General features: G+C 33.0%; 1 protein-coding gene across 13 annotated transcripts in view; it reads left to right on the forward strand.

Moving 5' to 3' along the window:
• The window catches only part of NfI (Nuclear factor I), a 50,666-nt gene extending 44,821 nt beyond the window's left edge, over positions 1–5,845 (forward strand). For all 13 annotated transcript variants that reach the window (XM_053763041.2, XM_053763042.2, XM_053763045.2 and 10 more), the window contains 2 exons: positions 134–222; positions 502–5,845. In XM_053763041.2, the coding sequence (XP_053619016.1) occupies positions 134–222; positions 502–614 (202 nt within the window). In that variant the 3' untranslated portion in view covers positions 615–5,845. The remainder of the gene's footprint in view (positions 1–133; positions 223–501) is intronic.
• The last annotated feature ends 7,116 nt before the right edge of the window (positions 5,846–12,961 follow it).

Genomic DNA, 12,961 nt, shown 5'->3' on the forward strand with positions numbered 1-12,961 from the left:
TATCGTACATGAGAAAGTAAGTAAGGTATTTTTAATAACTTTCAATTCTCAATTCTTTATTTGCATCCTTAATGTAAGTAACAGATGTTATATATAGTAGAACAATTAAGGACCCTTTTATTTCACATTTTAGATGGAACGCGCCATTCCCTACCCTAGAAGACGAATTCAATATAATGGCGACACCGGCGGGACCCGACCACGTGGTCTTACTGGATGATGGTATGTGAATAATAATTATTCAATAATAATTTTATCACATTGTTATAGAAATTCTATCTTGGTTTTGAGCAACGCTTTTGTAGTTACAACCAACTACCCTTATTTAGGCTCGAATAATCATCATCACAGCCACAAAAAATTTAAAGTTAGGTAATAGAAGTTCACAAAAAGTCCACGGGTAATAATAATAAAATTAAATTTAAATTGAATTAAGTTTATATCGTGGTTCAAGAACAATGAAGTCAGTAAATCAGTAAGTTCCTTTTTTTCCACTCGTAGAACGTTTCTTTCAATCGAGCGTGATCACCTCGGAAGCGACGGCCATGGAGACGAGCGCGGTGGCGGGCGCGGACCCGGAGCAGCTCGCGCCGGACAAGCGCGCGCCGCCGTGATGCGCGCGCGCGCCGCCCGCCGCCGCGCTCTCGCGGTGGACGCCGGCGCCCCCTCCGCACTGGAGGCCGGTCAGCCATCGCACCTAGAATTGTGCATACATCGGATGGCATTTTCAGGAATTATCTTTGATTTAGAGACGCTACAGAATCGAGGCGGACGATTTCGCCACCCTACGTAGTAAGAGTTTTGTATACGTTCCTTTGGAACTTTCAAGATGAAATTTGACTCGGCCCTAATATTTGTTTTGACACTGATTATGATAATTTAATATACATTATGAAGGGTTAAATTTTCATGGTTTATTACTGATCTGATAAAAGACGGGGATTTTTCTTCATAGATGATTGGCTGGCTTAGGATGGAATTAAAAATGTCGAGACAGAAAAGTACAATGAAGTTGAATAAGAAATCATTGAAAATGTTAAGTCTTGAATATTTATTTTTCAGTTTAGTGAAATAAAAAAATACAAGTTTTGAACATCTAACTCCACTCCTATTTTTATGTTCGTAACAATGTTTTATGTTCGTTTCGGCTGCTACGAATTGGGAATTAGTGTAAATATTTAATTTATTTAATAGTGACGTGACAGAGGTTGTAGTTGAAATTTAGATTTTACAATTTGGCGCCATATTGACTGTCTATAGCTGTCAGTGTGACATTCGCAATTGTTTATGTGACCTTGTTGCGGCGGCGTTAAAATTTTACTAGTTAACACGCCATCTGTTGGTGAAAACTTGTACTACACTGACAACAACAGACGCTCAATATAGTTTTCGTAAATACTCAATAAGGCGATAACAAAATACAATACTCCAACGATAATTATGTAAAAATAAAGCTACTAAAATAAAAAATAACGATTATTATATTCTAATATTTTTATAGAATATAAAACAAGTATGATATGATCAAGCCTTCCAGTAATTTAGTGAATTAAAAATGTAAATGAACAGCTTATAAAATATTGTTTTGCTGAGCTGTCAGACAGTTAGAAGCTGATGGAAAAATAAAAAATGCTTCCAATACTAGCGTCAAATATGTTTTATTGACGAAAGTGTGATATTATAAGTTGTTTTTGTTTCATTGTTGTGTGTTTTGTATTGAAAAGAAAATAGATTAAGTAATAGATTACATTTTTTTTAATTTATTGAATGAATATTTAAGAAAGACGAGCCTTGCTTATGATATAGTTTAGTTATATAAATTAGTAGCTCATGATTATATTTTCGATTCGAGACTTTCAACAGTGTAAAACCAAGCATAGAAAAATTCAAATAGCAAACACTTTTATATACTTTGTTGTATTTTATGAAATTTATACTAAAAGAAACATGGAACCACGAAGTTCAAAGTAATATCCTAATATGAATCCTAAAAAAATAATGTAAATCCTTCAAAATATAAATCTTCTGAGTATTTGATTTTTACAAAAAAATAGAAATATACCTAAGTACTTAAGTTTATTAGTTAGGAAGATTTATAATTTCGTAAAAATGATCTCATGCAGATATCTTTGAACTATGTCAAAATTATTTCGAATCGAAAATAATAATACAAGAATTAAGTAGTTCGACAATCGTCGGGGGACAGTTTATAGGTGCCTTTCATAAAATCGTAAAATAATTGATAGGATCTTGTAAATTGTAGTCATTTTAATAAATCCATCCGCTCATACCTATAAATAACACGGACAAGTCATAATAACATTTTATATTATAAGTTATTTTTTCTGTAGTCGAAGATTTAAGATAAATATAATTTTTCATTCATTTCAAATTAACATTTGACAGTGAATGAAAATTAAGATGGAAAATTTAGACTTTCAGAAGATTATTTTGGCAAATATTAATCTTGGGCTACAGATCAAAATAAAATGCACTTTATTCTTATAATCTATTGATTTCAATAATTATATTTTTTATTTAACTGTCACATTTCACAGTCAATTTTTATTTGTAACACTGAGGCCATACGAGAAGAACTAGTCATTAGTGTAACATGTATTTAAAGTTAATATTACTTAAAATAAAACAAATATTTACAATTATAGTACCTCTTACATTTATTGGTAAGGGGGCAAACCTAAAATTGTGGCCAAATTACACTTAAAGAAATCCAAATATATATATATACGGTTTTAATAGTTATAGACTTATATAAGAGTGTCTCAGTTGACAGTTCGTAGGTTATCTTTGAGCAAGACAGTGACAATAGCTTCTCAGGTATGAAGAGGCGTCTGTAGGTCCAGTAGCGCCATCTTTTGTAATAAGTTGCTTATTGAATTAAAATAATAATGAAAAATAAGTTGTTGTCGTTTTCTGCTATTTGCTAAAAATATGAAGTACATGGGTTGTCTGAACATTACTAAAATCTGAATATAATTATCATATTTATTTTGGATTCATTAACTTTACATGAAGGCGCTGCGGAGTACAACCTACACTCATTAGTACCTAAAGAGTTGAACAGTCACTTATAAAATGTATATTCATTCATATTTGTGTAGTTGCAATATCATTTGAAATTATATTAAAGCTTATTTTTATGTTTCTTATATTTTCAACAAAGTAATTGATTTGACGCCTTAATACTTTTCTAAAGTTTAGAAATATAGTGAGGTAGGAAACGTAGCAATAATGATGAGCAATAATAAATTAATGAAAAACAGCTTTAGTGAGGCTAGAATTGGTACTGAAGTAGTGTCCCTTAATCATAACAGTCGACTTGCAAAATATTTTTTGTATAGAAAATGCTGGACAGACTGGGTTCTATATATAAAAATTGACTTAAAAATTAGAAACAAGCGGTTTGGTACAATTAATAAATAGCCATTTCACAGATATAAATATTATATTAGAATTAATAACAGCTGAAATAGTTCAACTAGGCAGAAAGACGAAATTAGTCAATTGCTAGCTATAGACATTAGAAGATATAAAACAATTAGATGAATAAAATAGTGATGTCACATAAGGCTTGTTGATTATTGAATTCGGAACCTACACAACGTCGTCGTATAATACAATCGGAGCGACGACGTAACCTTGTAAAGTGTTAAGGCAATATAAATATTGGAGACGAATTTAAACGCTCATTGGTGCCGAAAATTCTAGACTGTGATTCAATTGTTCTTTCAGAACGTGTCTTATATTGAAATAGTTGTTTTGTATGATTGGCAATTGCACAGCTAGTGCTAAGGGAAGGATGCTCTTGAGCATAATAAAATGACAGACAGATTCATATTGTATAAAATGCATTTGTTATAATTATGATAAAAGTTCGTATTTAATGGACAAAGCAATAAGTATGCTAAAGGAGATGTTTTTTTTTAATGACAGCGTAGTTTCAGTAGACATTTAGCTTGGCAATATTTTGTATGTTAGTGGCAATTACAAAACGTCGCAAGAACAGTTTTTCAAATCCTGAACTGTGTTTATGACGTGTTTGTATGTCAATGCATTAGTTTTTTGATTAGCAACCACTGTTACGATATGGAGTAATAATTGAAAGCCTAAACATTATGTGCCTTAGATACAACAATATTGTATGATATTTATGATGCGTTCTATACAACGTGCTAATTAGAAATAAAGATAAATGTTATTTTGAATGCCTCAACTTTGAATAATTATTCATTGTTAGAATTATGTTCTGCAAAGGCTTGTCTACAAATTTCTTAATTTTGTCGATTAAGTCATCTTGTTATGTAACTTGAAAATTATCCGAATGAAAAACAAATTACGAGTTTTAGCTCAAAAATTATTTGAAGCCCTTTGAATTTTCCCTGCATGTCCATTGCTTTTGTCAAATTTTCTATACCTGGGCACCTAGCAGTCTGGAACTTAATTTCGAATCCAGATATGTATTCTATTATAACCCTGATCTAATAAATTATTGTACGATTAAGTAACGCTTTGGAGCGTAGTTTTGCTGAAATTATAAATACTTCTACTATATTCTATAATTTTAGTACCTACATTATACCCATTTAAGTAATATTGTATACTTTACTGGCATATACCTTAATCTACGACATATTTGAATTAGGCACGCTTTTTATTTGAAACGAAAATATGTAGATTTTATTCTCGCATGGCTTTTTAATATTACCTATATTTCAACCCGCATCTATGATTATTGTAAAATACTTACACTTACTTCAATATTTTAAAGTCAATTGTTTAAATTATTTAAAATTACAGATTATTGACAATTAATGAATGAACAAAAATCCGTCTTAACATTAATTTTGTGAATTTCTGAAATTGAAATAACATACATACGTAAATAGAAAATAATTATAAGTATAATTAACCAATAGAAAATACTCCTAGTTATGTATTTCTTAGTTCATCGTATGTGCAATTATTATTAACTGTTTTAGCGAATTTATTAATTATTTGTAGTATATTTGTGTCCATGACCATTCTGTCTGTAAATATGTTCCGGAGTGTGTATTTAAATTGTTTTAATCTTTTATAATTTAACTAGAAATTGATTAAAATTTTTCTCATTTAATGTCCTTCCGTGTTTTGATATTTTCCATAGTTTTTCTACACATTTAATTTATGTTCAAAACTGTGTTCAAGGATCAAATGAGCTATTTGAAAAGTCTTTAAGCGCAAAACTACCGGAAAGTGCATAAAAAATTAGATCATTTGATCCGCACATTATAAACTAAAGATAGACTTGTAAAAATGTTATAACATGTATTTTTAACCTATACATAGTAAGATATTTATAGAATTTTAGTCGTTTAATTATTTCGAACGACTTGTTATAAAGAAAATTGGTGCTTAAAGCTTAAACAAATATGAAACGGCACGATTAGTGTCGTGTGTGTATTGTCATGGAGTCGAGCATTATGACATAGCATGCGTTGTTATGCTTGTATGCGACGTCGAATTGTTTATACCAAACGTGAATATAAATCGAACATGGATGAAATGTTAAAGTTATTTGTTTCGAAATTAAATAAATTTACTAATTTCGGCCGCTCGTGCAAGGTTAGCGCGGGCGGTAGTAATATGGAAACCTAATATAGCGTTAGACTTTTTTTTTTTTAACTATTTATGTGCCATGTCCCAAAACTGGGACGAAATTAAATACAAAACAAATGAACAATTCAACGCGCATATGAAAGCAGTTATAATAATGTAGGTAAACTTTGCTCAATATCGATGAAAACTGAAAGTGTTACAGTTGATGCAATACAAACAAACAAACACACATTTGTGTTTTATTTTTATCCTTATTTTCGTGTCCACTTGAAAATTCTAAACCCGAACTGGGTTTTTGAAATGGCTGACGTAGTTTATGCATTGACCGCTAGATGGCGCTTGGTACAATTTTCAGGAAAACTTATTTTAGGCAAAAACTATGTACCATGGATTTACTAAGTACTTATTGGAGTATCTACTAATTCCATGCTATGTATAAAGCTTAAAAACCACAGACTTAAATTAAGGTTAATATACATATAATTAAATTTTAAATAAGATGAATTTAAAATTTCGATTGGAATTAAAACAAAAACAAGAGCGGCTCCAGGCGTGGGAACTCCTCAACGATTTACTGTTACACACTTTAAATTAAAATCTCCATGACATTATGAAAAAGCTTGTGCCGAAAAGTATATTTTCGCGATAAACTCAAAAACTGCCCCACGGATTCTCATGCGGTTTTCGCCAATAGACAGTCTGATTACTGAGGAAGGTTTAACTTTTGATGTTTTTACCCGAGCGAATTCGAGACGGGCAGTACTGGGATATAGTATAGGCCATGTAGTATATGCGTCTACATTCACTACTTCCCCACTACTGTGATAAGTCATAGCGCTGCGAGAGAGTGCTCAGTTGTTTACGAGACGGCGAGGCGCACAGACGTTGGAGCATCAGTCATGTGGCTGTGATGTACAGGCCATTTTATAGATGTAATTGCCATATGGTAAATGTTTTGCTATCTTATAAAACGAACAAGCGGCTCAGCCCGGTTACGCTCTGGTAAAAGATAAATTGTGCACTTAAACCTTTATCAGGAATCGCATTGTCTATTGGTGAAAAGCGCATGAAAATCCGTGCAGTGGTTTTACATAAACCTTCACACAAAAATCACATTAACTACTAAAAACACGCATCAAAAATTGCTAGCTTTAAAAGTTAGTTAAAATATACGTGTGCGAATTTTATTCAAGACTAGCTACGTCCCGGGGCTTCGCTCTCGTAGGAATTTCGGGATAAAAAGTACCCTATGTGTTATTTCAGGTTATATTCTTCCCGCGTACCAAATTTCATAAGAATCTGTCCAGGAGATTTTGCGTGAAAGAGTAACAAACATACACCCACATACATCCTCACAATCTGTCGCATTTATAATATTAGTAGGGTAGAATTAGTAGGAAGGATTCGTCGTCTCTGTGACAAAGATTTTTAGTACGATATATTAGATGACGCAGTGGAAACTTGGTAAGTAGGTATGATTTTAATGTTTAAAATATTGTGAAACACTCAATAATAATAATAATCTATACTATTATTATAAAAAGGTAAGCGTTCGTAAGTTTGAGGACCGACTGACACCGAAACTACTGAACCGATTTCAAAAATTATTTCACCATCATAAAGGTACACTGTCCAAGATTGCTATAGGCTATATTTTACCTCAAAATTCCCACGGGAGCGAAGCCGCGGGCAACATTTATTACACAATACAATAAATGTGCAATACAATAAATGTGAATGTGTGTTTCTTTCCTTCTTTATCATTTTTTACAGCTTTTATTTAGTTTCACCTGTGCCGTCGTCTGTCTGTAATCAAATCATGCAAGTTATATTAGTTCTAATTCTCCAACTTCCAGTTGACTAACAAGAGTTGAAATTTCCCACGTCGCTTCAGTTTCCATGACAATGCATTACTATGATAAGCATGACCAGATGGTGCAGCCCAGATCGGCTCCAAACGAGGGAACTCCTCGACCGTTTACAGTACGGGTGTGGGTTTTTTGTCAGGCGTCAAATGCCACGCCAAAAGCTTGTGGTAAAAATGACATTTTTGTAAAAGACTTGTTTCACGTCAAAAATTAATAGCTTAATTATTGGTCCTCTTAAATTAATCCGAGTCGACACGCTAAGAAGAATACCTTGATGTAAATAAAATATATAGATATGTGAATCCTCTGATTCCAGCTCATATAGCTTACTTTTTACCGCGAACTGAACCGCGGGGATGAGCTAGTTATACTTTACTAAACATCTAATATCGTCTACTTGATGATAAACTCATGTTTTGTAATATTAATTAAAAATAAATAAATAAATATTGTTGCCGTTGATATTTCGATTTATTTTTTATTTTAATTTTATCATATAATTTTATTTTCTATATAAAATTTAACTTTAATAAGTACATTATACTTCAATTAAAAACATTTCAATAAGTACTAACAACTAAACAGCAAAAATAACTAAGTACATTTTCTGTGTTCCCAAAATTGTGTACAACGAAGAACATAAATGTAAATTTGTGTACAAACAAACAAAATATAATGATGTAGGCATTCATTTCAAATATTAATTGGAGTACTGGTACCTTTTCATTCACAAATTTGCAACGTTGACAAGCCGTGCATCCAATAAATCGAAGCAACGGACAATCATTCTGCCAGGATCGGTATAATCAATACTGAGTCGATGTGGTACGATGTCCCTACCGAACACCACTTTCATGCATAAAGTTCCTAAAACATATAACACCAGACGACTCTACGCCTTAACACGTATACTGAGAGTAGAAAATTGTGTGAAAACGCGCACGACATGGAACTTTGTCATCCTAAACGAACATAGAACGGATAATCGACGCCTAGCCTTGTGCGATATCGATTTTACCAACGCTACTTTCCCTGAAACGCAATGACAGAGCCATCTCTGTCTCTTTTTAGCCTTAGCGGAAAATTTTAGAGCAAGAAAGGGACGGTCTGTAATTTTCGTTGTGACGTCGCTTGGGGTCGCTCGGCGCGGCGTCGCCATGACAACGGGTCACGTAATAGGGTAAGTTTTCGATTGCTTGCTACGGATCTTGTTATCAATTTTCGATATTTTTAGGCCATATTCAAAATGTCTGTAATCGTCTTGAATGTTACAATCGAAGGTAAATCCATAATATTGAAGGTGAAGGATCAGGATATTGTACTGGAATTGGATAAAAGCGATTTTATTATTGATTCGGTAAGATGATTTTAGTTTTTTGTTTGAAGATGGCGATATTTTTGGTCGAATGAATTATGACAATAATTAACAAAATAGGATCGTATTAGGATCATAGCTAGGATGTCGATACGATAAAATTGATCTATTGCTATAACCTACAACATTCATAGATAAGTACTTCACAATAATATCTACTGCTTATCAACAATTATTATAAATAGGTATATGCGAAATTTTGTTGATTGTGTGAAGATGGTTATTATTAAATCACGCAAAATTTACTCGACGGATTTCTATCAAATCTGGTAAACGAGTAGAATGTAACCTGACTAAGGTGCCTTTTCCTCGGACGGGACTAAGCCCCGGGTGTCAAGTGACATAACCAATATCGCGGTTGAAATTATTTTAACACTACTTGTTCGCCGCGAACTCGGATCTCACGAACACAATGGATGTTAACAAAATTGTGAATGTTTTAAAAACAAACCCATATCCTATATAAATTTCATCAAAATCGGACCAAATCAAAATCAAAATCAAATCATTTATTCAGAAATTAGGCCTTCACAGGCACTTTTTCACGTCATAATCTAAATTAAATGATGTTTACCAAAGCTACAAACTACTAGCATTTCGGAACGACCACTGCTGAGAAGAAATGCCGAAAGAAACTCATTCAAACAGTGTTGGTCCCTATTATGCCAGAAGGGCTTACCATTTTTTAAATATAAATTTATGTATAATTTTTTATCAGTAATATAACAATGTAAGTACACAATAAAGTACATGGTCAAAAGGTATACTGAAACATATTATGATTGTGATCAAGTGCTGATGAAAGGAAAATATATATACTTATGCATACATACAAAAAATGTATTTTTGCCCCAAGTAGAATGTTAGACCGCGCTCGATTTGTTTTCCTACAATGATTTGTTAACCTCAATCTAAGCCTGATAACAAGGTAAGTGGAGAAGGTTTAATGAAAAAATTATCGTCAAAACTCTAATTATTTTGGAATTTTTTATCTATACATAATCCTACATCAGACCAAGAAACTTACTAATATTACAAATGCGAAAGTTTGTAAGGATGTAAGTGTGTATGTATATTTGTTACTTTTTCACGCAATATCAACTGGATGGATTGTTATGAAATTTGGTACCCAGGTAGAGTAGGTAGATAACCCGGAATAACACTTATAGGGTACTTAATTGTGCAAATATCAGATACGTAAAAATAGAGGGTCATTAAAATTAAAATATTTAATAAAATGGCGATGACATTCATCGTATTTATAATTTCTAAGAACATAGAATGAATTATACCCAAGCGTAGATTAGTATTGAGTTATAGTTTGTGCATCTGGTAACTAATTATAAAAAAAGATTCAGTCCTCTGAAAATAAAAAATATTGTATATCGTTCCAACACTACATAACACAGTTCCTATGCCATACTACAAACCAGAAAAAAAAAAACTAAAAAAAGAGGTCAACGCACCCGGAAGATAGTGCGTGGCACGAGGCACCACAGGTGTTCGCTCGATATATCGATTCAAAATGATCGATATCGCATAACTCGTGACGTCACGCGTCCTGCGCGCGCAGCTGTCGCGCTATGGTTATTCAAATGGGGTGCTATACAAGGGGTGAATTTTTTAGGTTTTTTATGATGTCAGATTTTGTATTGTGTACGGATACATTGTTATTGTTGATGTGCCTTTTATAGTCTATATTTTTCGCAGATATTATGGAATAATTGTAGTCTTTTTTTTAAAGTTCAGGTTTTTCAAAGTGATATTTAAAAAAAACCTGTTAGTTATAGACATTGTTAACCAGTTTTTGTTATTTAAAGTTATGATTAATAACAAAATTGAATAGAAAAGGAGTAATGTCTCTTAATATTATTATGTCAATTTCAAGATACAGATGTTGAAAATATATAAAGATTTTCGTTGAAAAATTTACAATTTAAGTATTATTGTGTTTTTCAATTTATTTTCTAGTATAGATGTTGTGTCCCACTGCTGGGCCCACTATTTTTCCACTCATCTCTCTCCATAGCAAGCTCTGGCCATTCAGGTAGAAATTTGTCAATATCGTCCCGCCATCTCGTTCTGGGTCTGCCTCTTCCTTTGCAGCCATCCGGTGTCCAGAAGGTAGCCAGTTTAGCCCACCACTTTTCAAATCAGCGTTTTCCAAATAAATTTGAAATTTTGTACATGAGTACTGAATAAATATATAGGGTTAAATTACATAGTCTTTTGCATTCTCCTTCTCCACGTTCTCCCTTGGTCGATCCTGGGTTATCATCAAGTAGCCTTGTTTTGAAACATTTAATGTCGTAGACCACCAAAATAAGAATTCGACCTCTGCCTCCCATGTTCTCCGGTCATTATCACATTTTCTTCTTGGAAAACTATTTTTTAAACTTCAATCTTTTATTCTTATCTAGCCTGCAGTTGTGTTGTTCTTTCTTTTATTCATTGAACTTAATTGGGATTCAGCGCACTGAATTTTCAATGTCGCAAACACACGTTCTGAATCATATTAATTCGTACTTTTCATTATACGTCGATTTTTTAAAGGCGTTACGTATTAAGACCGGTTGTTGGGCACAAGGCCTATTATTCATTAATTAAATAAATAAAAAGAAATTAACAACTTAGGTTGAGTACGACGCCAGTGCCCCGCCGGTAACCACAAACGTATCCTGTCAATTTCTGTAATATTACGAGTATAATACGATACGGATATTACTCCCCTAGTGATCCGGTATCCACGGGTAATATTATCATATTAGTTATATCTATTTTAATACGCTTCATTGGTCATACAAATATACATTTTTCATAATTTAGGTAATTAATGCTTGGGCTGTAAGTCTTCTATCAATCAAAATAAAATTCGTTGACTCATTAATATTGTGACAAAAGGTACAGATATACGAAAAATAAGCCTTGTACCTACAGTGACGCAATAAGAGTTCATGCTCTGAAGCCAAACGTGGCATAGGGGCGGATGTTGTAACTTTTATCTATATCGATATGAATCGAAGTTTCCCTTGCAAAAAGAATTTTACTTTTAAAGGAATTAACTTTCCCTTTTCATGATGTATGTAAGTAGTTTAATTTTTACTTACCAAATGATTATCTTATTGATTAATTTGGATGCCGGTTAGAAAATACACAATAGAAAGTAATTGGGAAGAAGTATCGAGACGCAAAGTTACTTTGCATGTCGTATTAAGTTTTCCCAAAAGTAAGTTCAAACAATTCAACCACAGTTAATATACATATTTTAATTTCTCATCGATCGTAGGAATTATTTCCCAGAGACTACACTTGTGTCTATATCATGGTTCGGTGACTTTCCGATCAAGTAACAAAGATAATGTTAGATTATCGATAGTCGAGGTAAAGGCACATCACTAGTTCCCCCTTTGTCGCTAGTCCACGCCAGGTGTTTCTGTGGTCCACCGTGCCGTAACGCACCAGTCTTAGCTTTTGTTGTAGCAAAACAAATAATTGTAACAATATTTGATAACAGCTACCCAAACTTCACGATGTGGTCACTGAAGCCTCGATTTTCTGACCAGTAGGTATACCACGAAACATACAAACTTGTAGCACGTTCCTAACGTCCACGTGCTGTCTATTTTTCTATTGTGTAAAAAAAAGAACGTGCGGACGCAATGATGTGCAGCGCGTTTAATGTTTCGTGGTAGCCCCCCAGAAAACACAGTTGTACATTCTCAAACCTAGTCCACGGAGCGTCTTTCGCAATCGTTAATCGTAAATTAAAAAAAAAAAAACAATAATATTGAGCCCCTCTGATCCGATAGGTTGTATCTATGTTTCATTTTGACCGCTAAATAATCACTTTTCTTGCTGTCGGTACTTTCCTACTTGTGGCAAATTTACAATAAGCCGAACCTATCTGTGACGAACTAACACATACTTTTTGACGTCAATAAGTGATGTATATCATCCTAAATTGAATAAAGAATTTTGTATGCATGTTACGAATTAACTTTCAATGTGTGAAGTTTTAAAAACGTGACGAATTTACTTTGCAGCAAATGTACAAAAACCAGGTCGAACACTATTTAAATTAGTTTATTTTGTTGGTATTTCT

Source organism: Plodia interpunctella, chromosome 23, assembly GCF_027563975.2.
Source record: "Plodia interpunctella isolate USDA-ARS_2022_Savannah chromosome 23, ilPloInte3.2, whole genome shotgun sequence".
In the NCBI taxonomy this organism is placed as follows: Eukaryota; Metazoa; Arthropoda; class Insecta; order Lepidoptera; family Pyralidae; genus Plodia; species Plodia interpunctella.